Below are 25,134 nucleotides of genomic sequence, written 5' to 3' on the forward strand. Positions count from 1 at the left end.
CATAAATTATATATCTGCAAAGAGAAACTTTTTTTTGAGGCGTTTACTCTGTGAAATTGCCTCAAATAGAAGTGACTTACCGTTTCCAGGTCTTTCATTGATGTTTGCAATTCTGTGTGGGTGAAAACCTCATGCCTTGAATGTGTTTGCTTCTGAAAGGCTACTACACATGTGTGGAAGTCATCTTCACCCTAAGGAGGCAGGTCGGCTTTTACATGATGGGGGTCTATGCCCCAACCCTGCTCATTGTTGTTCTCTCCTGGCTTTCCTTCTGGATCAACCCGGACGCGAGTGCTGCCAGAGTGCCTCTGGGTAAGGTGTTCCATGCTTTTTTGTCACATCAGAAACAGATTATATCTTTATCTAACTTACCATATAATCAACTACTTTGAAACAATGAGTTTTAGAATTGTTAGCAACCAATTTTGGTGTTTAAAGACTTTCTTCAAAACTTGATATTGAACTAGATTTTCTCAATGTTTATGCACCCTATAATTAAGCTAAGTTTCTCTTTTCATGTCCTTGGAGTATTATAAGCAGTTAATCTATTTTTCTGTCATGAAATAATTATTTATAAGTGATTTTCACAGATAACTATGTCTAAAACTTTCAGTAGTGCCAAACTTAAAAATGAATAACTATTTCGAAGGAAGTCTTTCTGAAAAATAGTATGTATTATCACATACTCTTAGGAAATAGTAATATAATTTACTTTTTAAAAATTATGAAAAATTATGTAGCCATCATTTTCCCAACCATTGGTTATTGTGTGCTATATCAGGGCTGGTTGGCTGTCCCTTGAGGGCCATTGCTCTCCAGTTTATTTTTAATGCTTTGTGACATAGAAATACCACCAGCCAGTCTTTTGAAAATGATGTCTGTATAATGGCTAAAAAGCCTTTGCTTAAGGAAATAAGCAAGAGCCCTTCCTATGGATAAAGTGAATAAACTTCAAAATATGTATATTGTGTCAACAAATTTTGATTGGTTGGAGTGTTTCAAAAATTTTTATTACTGTGTGTCTGTGTGTTTTCTGAATATCACCTGGAACTCACACAGGTAAGACTGTGATATGTCTGACCTCCTCAGTGAGTACGTAGTTGCTACATTTAAATTTTCTTCCATCGAAAAGGCCTTGTGCAAATCTCTCTCCTGACTTATTGGAGGAATTAAATGAAATACAGATTTTAAAGAGTAGGAAACTAGGAAAGAAGCCATGAAAATGGCAATGTCATCCGAAGAAGAAATTTGGTTTTTTTACATCTAATAGAAATCACACAGACCAAATCTATAATAAAAAATGTGAGAAATTTCATCATGGATAAAAACTATGTATTATTATATGTATTATAGTTACTGGGAAAATAACCAAAAAATCCTGAATTTAAATTCTTAGACTTGTCAAAAATATATATTTCTCTCAAATATTTTTTTTTGTTGTTATTTATTAGAAGTTTCTTATGCTCATGCAGTGATATAAATGTCAGGCTTCCAAGACTACTTTGGGAACATCTCAATTTTTGACATATCCTTTAAGAATTTTTCATCTCCATTCATTGCAGGACTTCTGATACCAGGTCCCTGAGCTGTGACTTAATATCCAGGAGACCTGTCATGTGGAGAAGTGTTCAATGGCTGAAAGTCAGTCTCTAGAGTTAACCTAGGTTTGAAAGCCAGTTCTGGATTAACTAGCTGTGACAAGTTGGACAACAGATTTAACTTCTTTAAAAATAACTCTGCTGAAATATCAATAGGAATGATAAAAATACCCAAGAAGCTCCAGGGAGTATTAAGAAAATGAGTGAAAGCCTATATTACACATTCAGGAGTTAATAATGAGCTACATTTTTATATTGCTTTACAGTTTGCAAAGCAGTTCTACATATTTTGATTCCTTCAGCAAATATTTGTTTTGTGTTATGTGTTAGGTACTATTCAGAAAGATTGGGATGTTGTTAACAAAAGAAATAGCTAATAATTAGTTAATAAAATGCATTAAAACACTTCTTAGCTTCAATGAGTACATATGTTATTGGGAAGAAACAGACACCAAATAAATGTAATATATCATATGTAAGATAGTGATGTAAGATAGCAAGTTTGGAGGTAGCAAACTGCTTGTTAGAAAGGCCTCAGTGAGAGGGGGATACCGGATAGAGACATGAAGGAAGTGAAGAAATGAGTCATTTCTAGGACAGAGTGGGCCAGACAGTGATCATCTGGGCTGCATTCCTGAGGCAGGAGCATGCTTGGACATTGGGGGAACAAGGAGGCCATTGTGGCTGGAGCAGAACAAGTCAAACGGAGAGTAGTGGGAAAGGAGGTCAGAAAGATAACAGGGATGAGGGGTGGACTATGTAGCATCTGCTAAAAAATCCTGATGATTTTGAGCTTTTTTTTTTTTTTTTTTTTGACAGAGTCTCGCTCTGTTGCCCAGGCTGGAGTGCAATGGCGTGATCTTGGCTCACTGTAGCCTCCACCTCTCGGGTTCAAGTGATTCTCCTGCCTCAGCCTCCCGAGTAGCTGGGATTACAGGCACCCACCACCATGCCCAGCTACTTTTTGTATTTTTAGTAGAGACAAGGTTTTGCCATGTCAGCCAGGCTGATCTCAAACTCCTGACCTTATGATCCGCCCGCCTCGACCTCCCAAAGTGCTGGGATTACAGGTGTGAGCCACTGCACAGGGCCAATTTTGGTTTTTATTTAGCATGAAATACAAAGTCGCTAAAGGCTTTTACACATGATCTGACTTAAATTTTAACCAGATCTCTTTGCCTACTTTGTTGAGAACAGAATGACCTGGGGCAAGAGCAGAAGCAAGGAAAGCAGTTAGGAGGCAATTGCAATAATTCAGGTAAATAACCATGGTTTGGGCTAGTGAGTAGTAGTGCAGGTGCTGATAAATATTTGATGATGGGGCCAAGAGCAGTGGCTCACTCCTGTAATCCCAGCACTTTGGGAGGCAAAGGTGGGCGAATCACCTGAGGTCAGGAGTTGGAGACCAGCCTTGCCAACATGGTAAAACTCCGTCTCTACCAAAAATACAAAAAATTAGCCAGGCATGGTGGCGAACGCCTATAACCCCAGCTACTCGGGAGGCTGAGGACCTAGAATTGCTTGAACCCAGGACTCAGAGGTTGCAGTGAGCTGAGATTGCACCACTGCACTTCAGCCTGGGCAACAGTGAGACTCCATCCCCCACCTCCCCCCCCAAAAAAAAATTAGATGATGGGTGGTAGTGAAGGTTGAGATAAAAGGTATTTGTAGGTATGTTGAATGTGAGATTAAAGAAAGTAGAATCAGGGTTGACTTCAAGATTATTTTGGATGAAAAACTAGAAACATGAAATTGACATTAGCCGAGCTGGGCAAAGGTGCAAGTAAATACAGTGGGTTTGAGAAGATGGGCAGGCCAGGAGCTTTGCTTTAGACATGTTAAGGTTCCAATGTCAGTTAGGTGGAGATATCAGATAGGCAGTTGGATATGCAAGTCTGGGTTTAATTGGAAATTTCAGAACTGGAGTAGGAATTTAAACTTTGTTAAAATATAGCTGGTTTTCAATCTCTGGTTGGAATCACTGGGGAATGAGTGTAAGTAAAGAAATCTAAGAGGGACTGAGAAAATGAGGAACAACCAGTATTATGCGGTTTCCTAAAAGTCAAGTGGACAAAGTATTTCTAGGTCAAGAAAGTGATCAACCAACTGTTCATGGATCAATGACTTTTGAGCTAAAGGTTACCATTAGATTAAAGGAGCTAGGGAGGTCATTGGTGCCCATGGACAGTTTCTTTGAAGTGAGAAGAAGAAAGCCTGATTGGACTGGCTTCAGGAAAGAAGATGAGGGGAGGATTGGAGATATTTAGTATAAATAATTCATTGGAGGTTGTTAACTATAAAAAGAAAAAGAATAAGAAAATAGCTAGGGTAAGAATAAAAGTCAAGAAAGTGTTTTTCGTTTTTTAAAGGTAGACGAATTCATAATATGTTTAGTTTGTTTTTGACGAAGGACAACCAGTAGTGAAGGAAAAACTGAGAGATGGAAAAAGTGCAGGAGCAGTGACCTTGAGAAAGGAAGAGGGGATGAGATCCAGGAAATGGAGATATTGCCCTTTGCTAGGAGCAAAATGCATTTGCCCCAAAGGTAAGCAAACTCCTATAAAAAGCCAGAGAGTAGAATCAGGGTTGACTTCAACAAAGTCAATGAACCTTCATTTGAGGTTTGTGGGCCATATAGTTTCTCTCACTCCATTAAACTCTGCTCTTATATGTTCTATGGTAAAGCAGCCATAGGCAATATATAACTGAACAAGTATGGATGTGTTCTAACAAAACTTTGTTTATAAAATAGATGGGTCAGATTGGCCTACAGGTCATAGTTTGCTGATCCCTGGTCCATAGTATCAGAAGAGAAGGCAGAGTATATGGACACAAAGGGAGGTAGATGGGTAGATATTTAAACAGTTGTGTGGGCTACCTCCTGTTATTTGGTGAATTATACCAATTGATTTCTAGATGTTAGATGAGTTGTGAATTACTGGAACAAAAAGTGTTCGTAGTACTCCCTTTTCCTTTTAATGTCAGGCTGTAGTAGTAATGTTCCATCTTTCATTCCTGATATTATTAAATCGTGAATTTTCTGTTTATTTTCTTGATCACTCAAGCTAAAGGATTTTTTATTTTATCGATATTTTCAAATCACCAGCTTTTATCTCATTCATTTTCTCTCTTTGTTTATTTTCCTTTTTATTGATTTTTAGCTATGTTTATTATTTCCTTTCTACTTACTTTGCATTTAATTTGATCTCTTTGTAATTGCTGAAAGTAGGACTCCGACAATTGGTTTTAGAGCTTTCTTCTTTTCTAACATGAACATTTACAGTTGTAAATTTCTCTGTAAGCATTGCTTTAACTTCAGTGCACAAATTTTGGTGTATTGTATTTTCATCTTTCAGTTGAAATATTTCGTAACTTATCTTGTGATTTCTTTGGCGCATGGATTCTTTAGAAATGTATTTAGAGTTTTTCTGGGTACCTGAATATAATTGCTTTCTAACTTAATTCCATTTTTGTCAGAGAATATACTCGCGGATTTCAATTCTTTTATGTGTGTTGAGATTTTTTTTAAACAGCCCATTCTAGCATATGCCTCCTGGTAAAAACCATGTGCACGTGCAGTGTGTATTAGTCATTGTTTGTTGTTGTGTTCTGTAAGTATCATTACAGTCAAGTTGGTTAGTAACTTTGTTGAAATCTTTTATCTCTTTTGCGTAGTTACTGTTATTGGTGAGAGATGTTAAGATCTCCAATTATAATTATGGAATTACACTGCTGGTATTCGGAAGGTCTGTTATTAGACCCTAAATTATAATTTTATCTAAAAAGAAAAGGAAATAATACTGACTCAGACTAAATTTCAGGATATCCAGTTAATATAGCTGTTTTGATTCTGCATATCTTTCCTTACTCTACTCTTTTTCCCCTACATTCTCCCAAAGGATTAAATAAATAAGTTTACCAGTCTCTTTTGTTATGGCCTGTAGTTTTTATTTTCTAAAAGTTAGCAGACAACATAGAGCATAAAGTAATTACTTTAAATTGCCCTAGATTCATTTTGCTTTTATAAAAAATTAGTTTTGTATTCTACTTTTATTTTTCACTCAGCCTTTTTGTGATTAACTTTCCCCATTGTTAACAAACATCAAAGATTCCCTGGAGAATTTTAGGCGATGACTTTTGTCTTAAGCTATTTCTCCAAGTATGGAAGTAACTATGCACGGAACTATGAAGTAATGTTTTGTAATACTCTTAACTAAGTAAACTATACTATATCTTTTTCTATTACATAAAATACTTTAGTTGCAGCTAAAGGGAATACATTTTCTTTTAACAAATAACTTTCAGTTATAAATACAAAAAGATTAATAATTTGGGTCAAAGTTCCCCTTCCTTTTAGTATTCTTTAACTAAAAATTGTGAAATGATAATATGCTAATATAATTTATTAATAGTAGTACTTTTAAATGAATTTTCATTTTATTAACAACAATTTCAAATGTACAAATTTGGTGATTATCACAGTATGAGATAAATTATTTGGAGTTGAGACAGGAGTTGGCATGTGTGCACTTGCAATTGCTCCTTGACCTGCTCTGTTGATTCATGGCGTTGGTTATTAATAGCAAATGCCATACTGTCTCTGCCTTCCATTTGTTTTCTTTTCCTTTTCTAAACTCTCTTTTCCTTTCTTTCTTCCTCTCTTTTCTTTCCTTATTTTTTCTTCTCTTCTCTTTTTCTAGTTTTCAATTTTTCTCTTTTCACCAATACATTCCTAGCATATATGCTGTTAGGGAATTATTTTGTAGATTCTTCCTCTGTGATTGGCTGGACAAGAAATCTGTGGACATTCCATAGGCAATCATAGAGGTTACTGTATATATCTTGAAAAATTGAGATGATTTTATCATTATACAATTCTGTCTCCACGTTGATGAGCTAAATAACTTCAACCCTGACTTGTTTATGGAAGATTTTGCTCAATTCAACCTCCTTATATAGCTTATTTATTAATAATTTAGTTTATATCATTTGTTGGCTTTAACTTTTCATAGACAAAGACTCTACATCTATTTGTAACAGTTAGTATCAATTTCATGACATTTTCCCTGATTCGAAATCTAGGTTTGATTTTGGAGGAAATAGTCTGACAAATAAGGTCTATATAATTTAAATGTGTTTTAGAAATATTTTACCAAAGAGTCCTAGAATTTATTAAAGAGGAGCATCACGGTAATTTATTAAGAACATAATATTAACACTATAAAGATATTTGGGTTTTTTTTTTTTTTTGAGACGGAGTCTTGTGCTATTGCCCAGGCTGGAGTGCGTGGCGCAATCTCAGCTCACTGCAAACTTCACCTCCTGGGTTCAAGCGATTCTCCTGCCTCAGCCTCCAGTGTAGCTGAGATTACAGGTGTGTGCCACCACAGCCAGCTAATTTGTTTTTTGTATTTTTAGTAGAGATGAGTTTCACCATATTGTTTAGGCTGGCCTCGAACTCCTGACCTAAGGTGATCCACCCACCTTGGCCTCCCAGAGTGCTAGGATTACAGGCGTGAGCCACCGCGCCTGACCAAAATCCACACTTTTATGGGTGATGGCTTTATATTTCTTTCTGTTTGTAATTTGTTGAAATTTAGATAATTTCACTATGTACCATTTAACAATGAAGTAATCCCATTTGAAGGCTGTATTATGATAATGCTAAAATATTTTTACAAAGTAGCATTATTTGCTCAGATTTCTTATTTTTGGATAGAAAATGCTAATACGTGTTTTCTATTATAATACGATTTTCCAAAGATAAGGCACATAGTGTGTGTTCACATTCTTCTTCTTAACTTCTTCAACTTTCCTTCTTATATCTGATATGATAAAAGTCTTGAATTCACTACCATTGTTTCTAACCGAATGTGTGGAATTGTGAATACTCCCCTTTTCCCTCCAAAATCTATAAATATTCTGTCACACCTTTTAAAGACAATCCTTTCATCTGTTTCTTCAATCAGCCCCCCTTTTCTGACACCAAAGCATCTTTACCTCACAAAGTCCTCACTCTTTTCAGACATCTATCTGAATGATATTGGCTAATCTTTTCAAAAAGTTCTTTCAGATTCCCAGGTGCACTGTGCTGTGTCAAGATCATCGGTTCTTTGTTCCTTGGCCTTTATCTGATCTTTCAATGTTTTCCTGACAAAGTCATCTTCTTTTCTATAGGCCCCCTCCCCATCTTTTTATGGAAACTCTTCCAGTCATCCTGTTTATAACTTTGTCTCAATTTTTTCCTTCTTCCTTGAATCAGTAACTCTTTTCAAATGTTGTCTCTAATTTTTAACTTTTTTTCACATCTATCCTATCATAACCTAGGCCTTCATTTCCTTATACTTTGTTTCCCCAACTACTAATTTTCTTTCTCAGTCTATCTTGTATATCCACACCAAAGTAATGCTACTTAAATATTCTTTTGACAATGTAATTTCTCTTTCCTTAATTCCAAATTTCTGAATATTCTCTACCAAACATGGTATAAAAAGCCACTACAGAACTCTGAAGGCCTTCTATAATCTGAAATTATTCTCTATTTCATCATAAAGTTTCTAATCTATCAGGATAAATATTCAGGTATACAGCTAAGCTTACTAAAATTTAGTATCTTCTAGGTTATTGATCAGCATGAAATGCTATGGAAACAGAGGATAGTGTCAAAATAGTTTATCTCAAGGAAATAAGTTAGGCTTGTTTTTGATTGGTAATTTGACTCACAAAATTTGACAAAGAATAGAAAAATTAACTTAGAATGACAGTTTGCCAAGTTAATTCCCATGGCTATAATCAACTGTAGTTTAGGGCAGTAATTGATAAGGTCTTGGATTTTTATGTTACTTTCCACTTCCAGGCTAGAAAACATTAAGACCTACATTAACTTTTAAAATATAGTTCTATTAATTAGTTCTTAGTTTCCTTCAGGGCCAAGGATAATTATAGTAAAAGTAAACTAGGAGCTTATCAAGTTGTTATATGTTGAATATTGTTTTCATCCGCAGAAGTTATATTTGCTTAATGTGTTTCTTTCTAATAGAGAGTATCTTAGGTTCTTGAATGCAAAAGACACTTTTCAGAAGCTTCTGAAATGATGCAATTGATATATTTTTCAATGTTTAACTGATTATTAATACTAATATAGTGCTTATAATTTCAAGGGAAGGGAAAAGAGCCAAGTAGACAATTAATTATTATGGTGATATATAATTAATTCTCATAAGTGGCCAAATCTAAGAAGAAAAAATTATGCTCAACCCAGCATGTGAGATGGACTCACAGATCTAAGTCAGATCTGTTTTCTACTTCAAGTAAAGTGAGTCTCCCTTGACATTGAATGAGGTTCCTTTTCTGACTCAGCATGTTCCTGGTAGCCCATGCCCATAGGTTATAACTATAAAATATATTTCATCATTTTCTCTCTTGAAAATACGAAGGAAAGGAAAAAGAGAGAGGAATGGGAGGGACAGTGGCAATTGGGAAGAGAAAGAGAGCAATAAATTATTGCAATTCTTCTTTGGAGTCTGACAATTGCTTGACTTAAATTAGTATACAATGTGTTATCTTTCATTGAAGGGTTACCATTACATGGAGCAGACTTTTATTCCTTTCTTTGGAAATCTGGAATCATATATTCTCCCCAAACAGGAATATTTCCTACTGTGTCTTTTCTATTAGGTTTTTTTTATTATGAACCTTATCAAAACATTGCTTTATATGTTCTGTTCTTGCTCTGATTTAGTTGCTCATGGGGACAAAACTCAGCTCTATAACTGAAATCTTTCTCAAACAAAGCTGAAAAATAACATACATAATCTGTCTAATAAGAGAGCTCTGTGGCTTCCTCAGAGATACTATACAATAGTTTTAGCCATCTTTAATATTGAAAACAGGTCCAAATTATATTTTTATACCCTGGTTTAAATTTCTATTTATTTTTTAAAATCCTAAGCATTTACAAAATCCTCAACCATAGTCAATAATCCTTAGATAAAAGGCATGTACCTATTATTTCTTCTAGTCTTTGAGCTTTAAGGGGACCTGACAAATTGTTCATGGATCACTGGAAGTTACTGGAGACGGATTTAGTCAAAGAGTATGACCGCAGAACATCTCATAGGGATAAAAAGCAACTTTCATTCCTCTTTCTGTTTCTGTAGGTATCTTCTCAGTCCTCAGCTTGGCCTCTGAGTGCACAACCCTTGCCGCTGAGCTTCCCAAAGTTTCCTATGTGAAGGCTCTTGATGTTTGGCTTATTGCTTGCCTTCTCTTTGGGTTTGCTTCCCTGGTGGAGTATGCAGTTGTCCAGGTGATGCTGAACAACCCCAAAAGGGTTGAAGCCGAAAAAGCCAGAATTGCTAAGGCTGAGCAAGCAGATGGAAAAGGTGGAAATGCGGCTAAAAAGAATACTGTGAATGGAACAGGGACTCCTGTTCATATTAGCACTTTGCAGGTAAGGATAAAATTATCCCATGAAATCATTTCCCCCAACCTCTTCATAGTGTCAAGAGAGAGACACCTTTGTGTATGTGACAAGTTTTGATGGCATTGGCATTTGCTTGTTTTTCTCTCACAGATGAAAACAAACTGAGCACAACACAATTTTTCGGAAACATGCTTTTTAGAAAACATTCAGAACGTTTAGGTCAAATACCACTTAAGGAAAAAAGTAATGCCTTGTTAAATTTTTTGAGGACTTTGCACTGAGTTTAAGGATTCAACTCTGCTTTGATGGTCACCATTGAATATGGAGACCTTGCTGGATGGAGCACAGACCTTCCTATTGTTTCTCATTCAGTGTATCTTAATGAAAGGCCCGAGGACTGTGGGGCATCACTGATCATCCGCCTTACATAAAAAGGCTTGGAGAAGCCCATGCTCATGATTAAATCACTCACCATTCCCCATTATGCTAGAGAGCTTCACATGGAGCATGTCAGGCAGGCTACTTGTTTATTGGATGTCTGGCTCAGGGAAACGATGCCCGCAGTTGGGAATCTGTCCTGCCCAGCAGTGAGCGGCGGGAGAAGGAATATTTAAGATTTTACCCCATAACCCTGCCTTGTCAATTGATTATGGGTCTAAGAATAGTGGGAAATGGTAAATCTCAATGTGCCAGGCTGTGTAAAGGATTGAGGTTAACTGTCCATTTACCCCAATGTGCCCCTCATTGATGCCCTCTGGATGGGTGGACCAGTCAACCAGAAGACCATTTTCATTGAGCTAACAGCAGTAAATTCCACAAAAGACCAATAGGTCCATTCCATCCTACAACCTTGAAAATCTTACCTTCCATGCTTTTCCTGTGGTCCCACAGTTACTCTATCGGTTTGTTAATCACCACTAGTCCCCTTACCTAGAATGCTAGATTAGTATACCGCATGTGGTTCTTAGATGCAGAAGCAAAGGAACCATGCTTATCTGGTGCTGCCTGTGGCCTCTAAAAAACTGTTTAAATCATTTATACTCATTTTCTGGGCCTAAAGCCAAGACCCTCTGCAAATACTTAGCTGAAACCTTCAGGGAGGCTTCTTGAGGCCTTGGAACTCTTTTATGCCTTTCATGAAGAATAAGGATAAAATTTGCATTAATCTAGCACTATCTTGGCCTTAAAGATGTCCATAATATATCTTTTTCATACTTCTACATCCAATATTTCTATATCATTATATTTCAAGTGAGTTTCTTGTAGACAACATATAGTTGGTGTTTGGTATTTAAACTGCTCTGCCATTCTCTTATGTTTGAATTAGTATATTTAGATCACTTCCATTTAACGTAATTATTGATATAGTAAGACTTTATGTTTTATTTTTCTTTGTTTTGTTTATTTTGGTTTTTGTTTCTCTATCTTCTTTTTCCCTTTTTTTTTGAGATAGAGTTTCACTCTTGTTGCCCAGGCTGGAGTGCACTCTTGTTGCCCAGGCTGGAGTGCAATGGCGTGATCTCGGCTCACCACAACATCTGCCTCCCAGGTTCAAACGCTTCTCCTGCCTCAGCCTCCCTAGTAGCTGGGATTACAGGCGCCTGCCACCATGTCTGGCCAATTTTGTATTTTCAGTAGAGATGGGGTTTCTCCATGTTGGTCAGGTTGGTCTTGAACTCCTGACCTCAGGTGATCCACCCACCTTGGCCTCCCAAAGTGCTGGGATTACAGGTGAGAGCCACTGCACCTGGCCCTGTTTTTCCTTTTTTAATGTGGGTTACTTGAACATTTTTTTAGAATTTCATTTTGAGCTTTCTGTGTTGTTTTTAAGTGTATCTCTTTGTTTAACTTCTTTAGTGGTTGGTCTGGATAAGTTATGCGTGCATAACATCACGATCTACTAGTGTCATTATTTTGCTAGTTTTTGTGATGTTTAAAAACGTTACCTCTCTTTCATCCCTTAAGCTGATGTTTACAATTGTCTTAAATACTTCTGCATACATTTAGAACAACATTATAGTTTTTGCATCACCATCAAATATAATTTAGAAAACTCAAGGAGAAGAAAATGTTACTGTATATTTTTGCTATGTTTTTCTTTCATCTTCATATATTCCAAGGTTATATCTCTTTTATTATTTTCTGTTTAGAGAATTTCCTTGTTTTTTGTTTTTGAGGCAGAGTCTCACTCTGTCACCCAGGCTGGGGTGCGGTGGCGTGATCTCAGCTCATGCAACCTCCACCCCCTGGATTCAAGCAATCCTCCCACCTAAGCCTCTCAAGTAGTTGGGACCACAGGTGTGTGCCGCACCACACCTGGCTAAGTTTTATATTTTTGGTAGAGACAGGGTTTCCCCATGTTGGCCAGACTGGTCTCAAATTCTTGGCCTCAAGTGATCCATCTGCTTCAGCCTCCCAAAAGTGCTGGGAATACAGGCATGAGCCACCACGCCTTTTCGGGAACTTCCTTTACCCATTTTTGGATAGGTCTGCAGGTGACACATTTTTTTACTTTCCCTTTATCTAAGAATGTCTTGATTTCTCCTTCATTGTTAAAGGACATTTTCTCTAGATGTAGGATTGTGAGGTTACAATTCTATATGCATTTCTTTTAGCACCTAAAAAGTATTGTGTTCACTTCCTTCCGGCCTCCGTGGCTTCTAATGAAAACTAGTTGTTCTAATTGTTTTTCCCCTGTAGGTAAAGTGTCACTTATCTCTGGATGCTTTCAAAAAAATTGTTTGGTCTTTTGGTCGAGTAGTGATCAGAAGTTTAATTATGACATGTCTCTGTGTGGATTTCTTTGAGTTGATCTTGTTTGGGATTTTTCTCAGCTTGTTGAAAATGTAGTTGTATGTTTCTTGCCAAATTTGGAGTTTTCAGCTATTATTTCTTCGTGTACTTTTCCTGCCTTGCCCTCTCTGTTCTCTTTTCAAGACTCCAATAACACAAATGCTAGATTTGTGATACAATTGTCCCTGGGTACTGTAGGAGACTGGTTTTAGGACTTTTATCAGATACCAAGGTCTGCTAATGCTCAAGTCCCTTGTATAAAATGTGAAACTTGGACATTTATTATTTTTGCTTATGATTGTTTTGGCTATTCAGGCTCTTTTTTAGTTCCATATGAGTTTTAGGATTGTTTTCTCTAATTCTGTGAAAAATGATATTGATATTTTGATAGGAATTACATTGAATCTATAGATTGCTTTGGGCAGTATGGTCATTTTCACGATATTGATTATTCCAATCCACGAGTATGGGATGTGTTTCCATTTGTTTGTGTAAGGTTATATAAATTTTTTTTGCTGCTTTGTAAGAGAAATTGAGTTCTTAATTTGATTCTTAGCTTGGTCATTGTTGGTGTATAGCAGTACTACTGATTTGTGTACATTGATTTTGTAACTTTTGTACATTGATTTTTGTAGACTTTACTGAATTCGTTTATCAAATCTAGGAGTCTTTTGGAGGAGTCTCTAGGGCTTTCTAGGTACACAGTCACATCATTGTTGAACAGCAATAATCTAACTTCCTCTTTTCTAATTCGGACGCCCTTTATTTCTTTCTCTTACCTGGTTGCCCTGGCTGGGACTTATTGAACAATGTCTTCTGTAATCTCCAAGTACACTGATTTTTTTCCTCTGCCCTTTACATTTTCCTGTTGATCTAATCTATGAGTTTTACAGTTTCCATTTGGTATATGTGTATTTTTTTCATTTGTTCCAATCATGTTCATAATTGGTCGCAGAATAATTTTTATCATGAATGTTGTAATATCTTTCTCAGATTTCTCAGAATTCTCAGATTGTTGTACAGTTTGAGATCTTTTGTTATACAGTTTGGGATCTTTCCCAGTTTTTTGTATGATGAGTGATTTTGTATTGAAACTTGGACATTTTGATATTATATTATGAGACTCCGAATTGTGTTTAAGCCTTCTGTTTTAACTTGCTTTCTCTGGCTCTGTTCTGTCAGGGGAAGTATGAGTGCTGCCTCATTACTTCCAAGTGGAGGTACAAGTCCAGGTCTCCCACTTCGTCAGGGTAGAGCTCCTTGTTACTGCTGGGTGGGATTGGGGGTCACCAGTTCCCCATATTGTCTCTACCAACACAGCAGCAGGGGTTGCCTTCGAGACCAATTGGTGTTGGCGAAAGTCCTGACCCTCCAGGGCCTCCTGTGACATCACCTCAGTGTGGAAGAGGAGGAGCCCCTTGTTACTGCTGGGTGTAGGTTTAAGTCCTACTCCCTACATTGTTTCCACAGACACTATGGCAGGGATCAGGGCCTTGTTACTGGTCTACAGTGATGGAAGTCCTCGATCACCACTTGACACTATACTTTAGTGTGGATCAGGCTGCCTCATCACAGCCTTTTTTTTTTATATAGTTATTACACTTTAAATTCTAGGGTACATGTGCACAATGTGCAGGTTTCTTACATATGTATACATGTGCCATGTTGGTGTGCTGCACCCGTTAACTCGTCATTTACATTAGGTATATCTCCTAATGCTATCCCTTCCTGCTCCCCCCACCCCATGACAGGCCCCAGTGTGTGATGTTCCCTACCTTGTATCCAAGTGATCTCATTGTTCAATTCCCACCTATGAGTGAGAACATGCGGTGTTTGGTGTCCTGTCCTTGCGATAGTTTGCTCAGAATGATTGTTTCCAGTTTCATCCGTGTCCCTACATAGGACATGAACTCATCCTTTTTTATGGCTGCATAGTATTCCATGGTGTATATGTGCCACATTTTCTTAATCCAGTCTATCATTGATGGACATATGGGTTGGTTCCAAGTCTTTGCTAATGTGAATAGTGCCACAATAAACATATGTGTGCATGTGTCTTTATAGCAGCATGATTTATAATCCTTTAGATATATGCCCAGTAATGAGATGGCTGGGTCAAATGGTATTTCTAGTTCTCGATCCTTGAGGAATCACCACGCTGTCTTCCACAATGGTTGAACTAATTTACACTCCCACCAACAGTGTAAAAGCATTCCTATTTCTCTGCATCCTCTCCAGCACCTGTTGTTTCCTGACTTTAATGATCACCATTCTAACTGGTGTGAAATGGTATTTCATTGTGGTTTTCATTTGCATTTCTCTAATGACCAGTTATGATGAGCATTTTGTCATGTGTCTGTTGGCTGCATAAATGTCTTCTTTTGAGAAGTGTCTGTTTATATCCTTTGCCCTCTTTTTGATGGTTTTTTTTTTTTTCTTGTAAATTTTTTTAAGTTCTTTGTAGATCCTGGATATTAGCCCTTTGTCAGATGGGTAGATTGTAAAAATTTTCTCCCATTCTGTAGGTTGCCTGTTCACTCTGATGGTGGTTTCCTTTGCTGTGCAGAAGTTCTTTAGTTTAATTAGATCCCATTTTTCAATTTTGGCTTTTGTTGCCATCGGTTTTGGTGTTTTAGTCATGAAGTCCTTGCCCATGCCTGTGTCCTGAATGGTATTGCCTAGGTTTTCTTCTAGAGTTTTTATGATTTTAGGTCTAATATTTAAGTCTTTAATCCATCTTGAATTCATTTTTGTATAAGGTGTAAGGAAGGGATCCAGTTTCAGCTTTCTACATGTGGCTAGACAGTTTTCCCAGCACTATTTATTAAACAGAGATTCCTTTCCTTATTTCTTGTTTTTGTCAGGTTTGTCAAAGATCAGATGGTTGTAGATGTGTGGTATTATTTCCGAGGGTTCTATTCTGTTCCGTTGGTCTATATCTCTGTTTTGGTACCAGTACCATGCTGTTTTGGTTACTGTAGCCTTGTAGTAGAGTTTGAAGTCAGGTAGCGTGATGCCTCCAGCTTTGTTCTTTTGGCTTAGGATCGTCTTGGCAATGTGGGCTATTTTTTGGTTCCATATGAACTTTAAAGTAGTTTTTTCCAATTCTGTGAAGAAAGTCATTGGTAGCTTCATGGGGATGACATTGAATCTATAAATTACTTTGGGCAGTATAGCCATTTTCACGATATTGATTCTTCCTATTCATGAGCATGGAATGTTCTTCCATTTGTTTGTGTTCTCTTTTATTTCGTTAAGCAGTAGTTCGTAGTTCTCCTTGGAGAGGTCCTTCACATCCCTTGTAAGTTGGATTCCTAGGTATTTTATTCTCTTTGAAGCAATTGTGAATGGGAGTTCGCTCATGATTTGGCTCTCTGTTTTTCTGTTACTGGTGTATAGGAATGCTTGTGATTTTTGCACATTGATTTTGTATCCTGAGACTTTGCTGAAGTTGCTTATCAGCTTAGGGAGATTTTGGGCTGAGACAATGGGGTTTTCTAAATATACAATCATGTAATCTGCAAACAGGGACAACTTGACTTCCTCTTTTCCAAATTGAATACCCTTTATTTCTTTCTCCTGCTTAATTGCCCTGGCCAGAACTTCCAACACTATGTTGAATAGGAGTGGTGAGAGAGGGCATCCCTGTCTTGTGCCGGTTTTCAAAGGGAATGCTTCCAGTTTTTGCCCATTCAGTATGATATTGGGCTGTGGGTTTGTCATAAATAGCTCTTATTATTTTGAGATAGGTCCCATCAATACCTAATTTATTGAGAGTTTTTCGCATGAAGGGCTGTTGAATTTTGTCGAAGGCCTTTTCTGCATCTGTTGAGATAATCATGTGGTTTTTGTCTTTGGTTCTGTTTATATGATGGATTATATTTATTGATTTGCGTATGTTGAACCAGCCTTGCATCCCAGGGATGAGGCCAACGTGATCATAGTGGATAAGCTTTTTGGTGTGCTGCTGGATTCGATTTGCCAGTATTTTATTGAGGATTTTTGCATTGATATTCATCAGGGATATTCATCTAAAATTCTCTTTTTTTGTTGTGTCTCTGCCAGGCTTTGGTATCAGGATTATGTTGGCCTCATTAAATGAATTAGGGAGGATTCCCTTTTTTTCTGTTGATTGGAATAGTTTCAGAAGGAATGGTACCAACTGCTCTTTGTACCTCTGGTAGAATTTGACTGTAAATCCATCTGGTCCTGGACTTTTTTTGGTTGGTAGGCTATTAATTATTGCCTTAATTTCAGAATCTGCTATTGATCTATTCAGGGATTCAACTTCTTCCTGGTTTAGTCTTGGGAGGGTGTATGTGTCGAGGAATTTATCCATTTCTTCTAGATTTTCTAGTTTATTTGTGTAGAGGTGTTCATAGTGTTCTCTGATGGTAGTTTGTATTTCTGTGGGATCAGTGGTGATATAACCTTTATCACTTTTTATTGCATTTATTTGATACTTCTCTCTTTTCTTTGTTATTAGTCTTGCTAGTGGTCTATCAATTTTGTTGATCTTTTCAAAAAACCAGCTCCTAGATTCATTGATTTTTGAAGGGTTTTTTGTGCCTCTGTCTCCTTCAGTTCTGCTCTGATCTTAGTTATTTCTTGCCTTCTGCTAGCTTTTGAATGTGTTTGCTCTTGCTTTTCTAGTTCTTTTAATTGTGATGTTAGGGTGTCAATTTTAGATCTTCCTGCTTTCTCTTGTGGGCATTTAATGCTATAAATTTCCCTCTACACACTGCTTTAAATGTGTCCCAGAGATTCTGGTATGTTGTGTCTTTGTTCTCATTGGTTTCAAAGAACATCTTTATCTCTGCCTTCATTTCATTATGTACCCAGTAGTCATTCAGGAGCAGGTTGTTCAGTTTCCATGTAGTTGAGCGGTTTTGAGTGAGATTCTTAATCCTGAGTTCTAGTTTGATTGCAATGTGGTCTGAGAGACAGTTTGTTATAATTTCTGTTCTTTTACATTTGCTGAGGAGTGCTTTACTTCCAACTATGTGGTCAATTTTGGAATAAGTGTGATGTGGTGCTGAGAAGAATGTATATTCTGTTGATTTGGGGTGGAGAGTTCTGTAGCTGTCTATTAGGCCCACTTGGTGCAGAGCTGAGTTCAATTCCTGGGTATCCTTGTTAGCTTTCTGTGTCATTGATCTGTCTAATGTTGACAGTGGGGTGTTAAAGTCTCCCATTCTTATTATGCGGGAGTCTAAGTCTCTTTTTAGGTCTCTAAAGACTTGCTTTATGAATCTATGTGCTCCTGTATTGGGTGCATATAAATTCAGGATAGTTAGCTCTTCTTGTTGAATTGATCCTTTTACCATTATGTAATGGCCTTCTTTGTCTCTTTTGATCTTTGTTGGTTTAAAGTCCGCTTTATCAGAGACTATGATTGCAACTCCTGATTTTTTGGTTTTCCATTTGCATGGTAGGTCTTCCTCCTTCCCTTTATTTTGAGCCTATGTGTGTCTCTGCACATGAGATGGGTCTCCTGAATACAGCACACTGATGGGTCTTGACTCTTTATCCAATTTACCAGTCTATGTCTTTTAATTGGAGCATTTAGCACATTTACATTTAAGGTTAATATGTTATGTGTGAATTTGATCCTGTCATTGTTAGCTGGTTATTTTGCTCGTTAGTTGATGCAGTCTCTTCCTAGTCTCGATGGTCTTTACATTTTGGCATGATTTTGCAGCGGCTGGTACCGGTTGTGCCTTTCCATGTTTAGCGCTTCCTTCAGGAGCTCTTTTAGGGCAGGCCTGGTGGTGACAAAATCTCTCAGCATTTGCTTGTCTGTAAAGGATTTTATTTCTCCTTCACTTATGAAGTTTAGTTTGGCTGGATATGAAATTCTGGGTTGAAAATTCTTTTCTTGAAGAATGTTGAATATTGGCCCCCACTCTCTTCTGGCTTGTAGAGTTTCTGCCAAGAGATCTGCTGTTAGTCTGATGGGCTTCCCTTTGTGGGTAATCTGACCTTTCTCTCTGGCTGCCCTTAACATATTTTCCTTCATTTCAACTTTAGTGAATCTGACAATTATGTGTCTTGGAGTTGCTCTTCTCGTAGAGTATCTTTGTGGCATTCTCTGTATTTCCTGAATTTGAATGTTGGCCTGCCCTGCTAGGTTGGGGAAGTTCTCCTGGGTAGTATCCTGCAGAGTGTTTTCCAACTTGGTTCCATTCTCCCCTTCACTTTCAGGTACACCAATCAGATGTAGATTTGGTCTTTTCACATAGTCCCATATTTCTTGGAGGCTTTGTTCATTTCTTTTTACTCTTTTTTCTCTAAACTTCTCTTCTCGCTTCATTTCATTCATCTGATCTTCAATCACTGATACCCTTTCTTCCAGTTGATCAAAGCAGCTACTGAAGCTTGTGAATGCATCACATAGTTCTCTTGCCATGGTCTTCAGCTCCATCAGGTCATTTAAGGACTTCTCTACACTGTTTATTCTAGTTAACCATTCGTCTAGTCTTTTTTCAAGGTTTTTAGCTTGTTTGCAATGGGTCTGAACATCCTCCTTTGGCTTGGAGAAGTTTGTTATTACTGATCGTCTGAAGCCTTCTTCTCTCAACTCGTCAAAGTCATTCTCCATTCAGCTTTGTTCCGTTGCTGGCGAGGAGCTGCATTCCTTTGGAGGAGAAGAGGAGCTCTGATTTTTAGAATTTTCAGCTTTTCTGCTCTGGTTTCTCCCTATCTTTGTGGTTTTATCTACCTTTGGTCTTTGAGGATGGTGATGTACAGGTGCAGTTTTGTTGTGGATGTCCTTTCTGTTTGTTAGTTTTCCTTCTAACAGTCAGGACCCTCAGCTGCAGGTCTGTTGGAGTTTGCTGGAGTTCCACTGCAGCCCCTGTTTGCCTGGGTATCACCAGCAGAGGCTGCAGAATAGCAAATATTGCAGAACAGCAAATGTTGCTGCCCGATCCTTCCTCTGGAACGTTCGTCTCAGTGGGGCACCCGGCTGTATGAGATGTCAGTTGGCCCCTACTGTGAGATGTCTCCCAGTTAGGCTACTCAGGAGTCAGGGACCCACTTGAGGAGGCAGGCTGTCTGTTCTCAGATCTCAAACTCCACGCTGGGAGAACCACTACTCTCTTCAAAGCTGTCAGACAGGGACATTTTAAGTCTGCAGAAGTTTGTGCTGCCTTTTGTTCAGCTAGGCCTGCCCTCAGAGGTGGAGTCTAGAGAGGCAGGCAGGCCTCCTTGAGCTGCAGTGGACTCCACCCAGTTCGAGCTTCCCAGCCACTTTGTTTACCTACTCAAGCTTCAGCAATGGCGGACACCCCTCCCCCAGCCTCGCTTCCACCTCGCAGTTCAATCTCAGATTGCTGTGCTAGCAGTGAGCGAGGCTCCGTGGGCATGGGACCCTCCAAGCCAGGCGTGGGATATAATTTCCTGGTGTGCCGTTTGCTAAGACCATTGGAAAAGCACAGTATTAGGGTGGGAATGTCCTGATTTTCCAGGTACCATCTGTCACAGCTTCCCTTTGCTAGGAAAGGGAATTCCCCAACCCCTTGCACTTCCCTGTGAGGCAGTGCTCCACCCTGCTCCGTGGGCTGCACCGACTGTCAGACAAGCCCCAGTGAGATGAACCCGGTACCTTGGTTGGAAATGCAGAAATCACCCATCTTCTGCGTCACTCATGCTGGGAGCTGTAGACTGGAGCTGTTCCTATTCGGCCATCTTGGAACCTATGATCATCACAGCCTTTTTAAAGTCCAAGCCTTGGCCCCCTCACCTCTTGGACATTGCTGGCATGTCTGTTGGGGTGGGGTGGGAGCACATTTTTTTCTGTAGTATTTGGCAAGAATAGAGAGGTTAATATCTAAAAGTGTTCTGTATTGCTGGGCTGCTCCTTTCTTTATCTTCTGGCTAAACATAGCAGGCTGTTGGGGTTTTTTTGTCTGCACCCATTGGCGTTTCCACTTGCTGGCTTCTTTAGCTCCAAATCTGGGATTATATGAGACAAAAAAGGAATGCAGGAACTCACCATTTTGTGGTTCCTTGGATCCTGAGTCCCCAAGCTGATCTGCTTCCTCTTCTCTCCCTTTCATAGTCTGTGTGTGTGTGTGTGTGTGTGTGTGTGTGTGTGTGTTTTAATATAATGTCCAGGATTTTTTATTGAACTTAGCAGGAGGAATAGGAAAGGTATGTCTACTCTATCTTCCTGGATGTAGAAGTTCTCTATGCTTTTCAAGGCCCTCAGCATCCTCATCATAACTGCACCCTGCCTACCACACTCTAATAATTAAATAGATTCATCAATGGGCTACTCTTAACACTTTCATTGTTGTTGCTGTTCTGTCTACTGGGTCATTTCAGACTTACTACAATCCTACACCAGGAAAACAAACATTTGGAGTAATTATTATTCCCTTTATCCCTTTACCAATATTTTTTTTTGTCTCTGTTACCACCCAAGTATAAGAAGCCACATAATATCCGGAAGAACTAAGGGATTGCTTAAGGGCATGCTTTGGCACGACAAAGAACTGGTATTGAAAGCATACGGTTTGTGAGAAACTGTGCTTCCCCTTCTAAAGCATACAGTTATTTCTCCAGGCCAGAAATGGAAGAAAGAATACCTGAGAGCCTTATGTTATGTGGAAGTTTTCTCTACCTGATTTTTTGACACTTGTTATCTACTCCTCGATTTACATCTTCCTATCTTTTACCACTTCCTCACATTTCCAGCCCACCAATCCCCTCTAACTTGACCTCTGGTTAAGAGATTTGGATACAGAAAGCAAGGATGCTCTGTAGAACAGGTGCTTGATTCCTAGTAATCCCTATGATCAGCTCCATTAGCTGGTATATTATAGGTCCTCAATAAGCACAGGAATTAAATGTAGTAACAGAATACTAATAAGCAATTAAATTAAATTCTGTTACTACATTAAATTAAATGTAGTTACAGAATACTAATGTGCAATGATCCTGATACCTTAATATATTCCATCAAGTACGGGTACTGATGGAAGGAGGCTATCTAGAACCAGCGTTCTAGAGCATTGTAGAATATATTCAGATTATTTATGAACATGGATAGCAAGGATGAGAGGATCCATGAAGTAGTAAACCCAATTATGTTATTTTATCTTTAAAGCATTAAAATTAAAACTAATAATTAAAATAATTACCCAATAAATAAAAGTTAAACACATATAAGAACTTTTATATTTTAATTCTCTGTTTTTAGCTGCTCATAGAAACACACTTGTTTGAATTCTGAAACTGCTGTGACATTTTGTTTCAAAAGACAACGAGAGATGCATAGAGAGTTAAGAATTGACCAGAAATTTTAATCTTTAGAAACAAATGTAAATTACTTTTATTCTTTACAGGACAAAAATGCACTTTCCAGAATAAACTTTGTACCCATAGAATATTTGTTTCCTGAGACAGGCTTCAAAATGATAACATGAGTCTAAAAATAACTTACATCAAATGTGTAACTTGAGGAGTCATAAGATTTTACATATTGACATATGAAAGAAGATATAAAAGTAGAAATTTATAAATTATTATCTTTTCAATCAGTGGTTTTGCAGTGAAAAATGTAATTAAACTTTTGTTTTCCAAATGCATTTGTTCTAATGTACTTTGCTTTTCTAAATGCAAACTTTTGCCAAATAATTTCAATATTGTTATTCAACAGAATAACAATAATAATTAATGGACGCATAATATAATTTGGATTGTAGGAAATGTTTGAAGCTGATGTATAAAATAATGTTGTGCTTCCTAAGGAAATGAATGATTTAAAAAGTAGAAAAAAATTAAATGATAATGTATAGTTTTTACTATGAGGTTTTTATAATTTGTGGCCTATATACAAAAACATGTTACCATGCCTCTATAATTGTCTGGAGGATTTTTTTCCCAGTAAAAGTGGTGCTTTTTCTCATTCCAATATCTTGGTTACTTTTGTTTGTTCATTCATGTATTCCTATTTTTGTTCAACAAAGCAGTTAAGAACCTACTGTTGTTAATGTCACCCTATTTCTAACACTAGTATGTGCCATACACAAAGGTTTTATGAATAAAAGAAAGAAAATAGTACCTATGCCTACAATTTTATATAAATTAGAAAATAAAAGCTGCTGTTTATATGTAAAGGAGATCTTTTAATGGTAGTCATTTAATGGACTTAAATTTAGCAAAATATATACAAATTATTCCCTCTGAACATATTTTATTGTCTGTAGAGGATACCATTATTGACATGAAATCATGCCTAATTATTCTGGTCGAGAAATACTGCATAAAGTTATTTGCTTTTAAATTTGTGTGGAATGAAACTTAAAAGAACCACAAAGAAAATCTTAGAGGCTAAAGTTGGAGGCATTAGAAAGTTTTTAATAGTATCGTTTTTTATTCTTGACAGTTTCATTATCACACTACCTCATTTTTGTTACCAATAATTTTCAGAAGTGACAGAAGTTTATATGATGAAAGTAAATGAGACACATATTTGTAATAAGGAACAACTGAGAAATTATTAATTGTAGGTTAATATAGCCAAATTCGCTTTTAAGAATGTGTTTTAAGTAGGGTTAATGTCTTGTTTATAAGCAGTTTATTTCATCTCTTTTCATGTGATGTTATAACTGTTTAAAATAGTATTTATAGTGTAAACTCTTTTGTACTTTCATGTATATATTTGATATGATAATAAGGTGTGAAAGAAAATTTTCTTTGTGTAAAATCTGTGATGAATGGGGCAAGGAGACTAGCCAACTACTTAATGAACCATGACCTATTTAAGAAGCCCTGAGTACTTCTCATTAGGGAACCTAATCTTGTTCTTTATTCAGTTATGTCATTATCATTAAAAATTACTTCTGTAGTAGAGGTTCCGTCTACCCCACATGTGCACCTCTACTTATTCTTGAATACAAGAATCTTCAAATATATCTCTGAGAGATGTTTTAAAGACTTAAATGGCTAGAAACTTAATATAACCAATTTGCAGCTTTTTTGGAATGCTTTGTAACATTATGGCTTCAACACTGAAAAAATTATTCTCTTACTGACATGTTTACTATAAGTAATCTCTGTGAATAAACATAATATTCTATATCTATAGTTTGAATAAACTGGATCAAATCCTAATATTATTTAAATTGCTGGCAGAATTTATATGGTTATATAAATAAAATAGATTAGAAAATTGGAAATATTTATTTGTGGCCTAGGTTATAATAGTATATAAATTTGGCCATTTGTTTAGTTATTTACAGATACTAAAACCACATCTAAAACGATATAAAAATATGATTTATAGCAAATGCATTTCTACAGTATATTCTAAATATACTTGGTTTTAAGCCATTAAGTCTATAGGCAGAATCTAGAGTACTCCTTTGTTATGATAAGTAGCTTCAAAAGCATAATGAGTACACCTAAAGCCTTTGGAATGGGGAATTCTAAAGGGAGAAAGAGCAACTGTGATACCCATAGAGTCCTTGATTTTAAAGATTACTCTGAAAGTCTTAGGGTAATGCAAAGATTTGATATGTAGAGTCTGTTCTCCACTTCTATTCCAATCAAGATAGTTACTCTTTACAAAAGTTCACTGATACATGCGGACACTCACACATTCCTCAAACTGCACTGGAAAACTGAACATTAAATGTGGTCTTCTGTCTGATGTTCTGTCTGGAACAATAATAGGGCAGATGTGAGTGTGCAAGTCTGTATGTGTGTGCACATGCATGCATGCCTGTACAAGTACTGTTGGAGGTGAGGTGGCGGACAAATTGATGAATGTAGTCTTTTAAAAATTCAATTTAGATAAATGGGGCAAAAAATAGATGTATATTTGTATATGTTTATGTGTGTGTGTGCATTTCCTGAAGTCATATTTAAAGAGTTTAGATTTTAGTTGCTGCTTTTTCTCTCTCTCACTCTTTCGACTTGTGTATAGTCCATTTTATGCTGCTATAAAGGAAATACCTGAGCCTGTATAATTTATAAGAAAATGGGCTTATTTGGCTTATGGTTCTGCAAGCTGTACTAGAAGCATGGCATCAGAATCTGCTTCCAGTGAGGGCCTCAGGAAGGTTACAATTATGGTGGAAGGTGAAAGAAAGCCAGCATGTCAGATGGCAAGAGCGGGAGTGAGAGGGAGGGCAGATGCTAGGCTCTTTTTAACAGTCAGATTTCACTTGAACTAACAGACGGACAACTCGTTCATTACCACAGGGAGGACACCAAGCCAGTCATGAGGGATCTTGCCCCGTGACCCAAACACCCCCACTAGGCCCCACCTCCAACACTGGGAGTCACATTTCAACATGAAATTTGGAG

General features: G+C 37.3%; 1 protein-coding gene across 1 annotated transcript in view; it reads left to right on the plus strand.

The window, feature by feature from the left end:
• GLRB (glycine receptor beta) overlaps positions 1 to 25,134 on the plus strand; it is a 101,697-nt gene that overhangs the window by 72,582 nt on the left and 3,981 nt on the right. Inside the window, 2 exon segments of the mRNA NM_001132363.2 lie at positions 160 to 312; positions 9,758 to 10,050. Coding sequence (NP_001125835.1) covers positions 160 to 312; positions 9,758 to 10,050 — 446 coding nt within the window.

Source organism: Pongo abelii, chromosome 3, assembly GCF_028885655.2.
Source record: "Pongo abelii isolate AG06213 chromosome 3, NHGRI_mPonAbe1-v2.0_pri, whole genome shotgun sequence".
Taxonomy (NCBI): Eukaryota; Metazoa; Chordata; class Mammalia; order Primates; family Hominidae; genus Pongo; species Pongo abelii.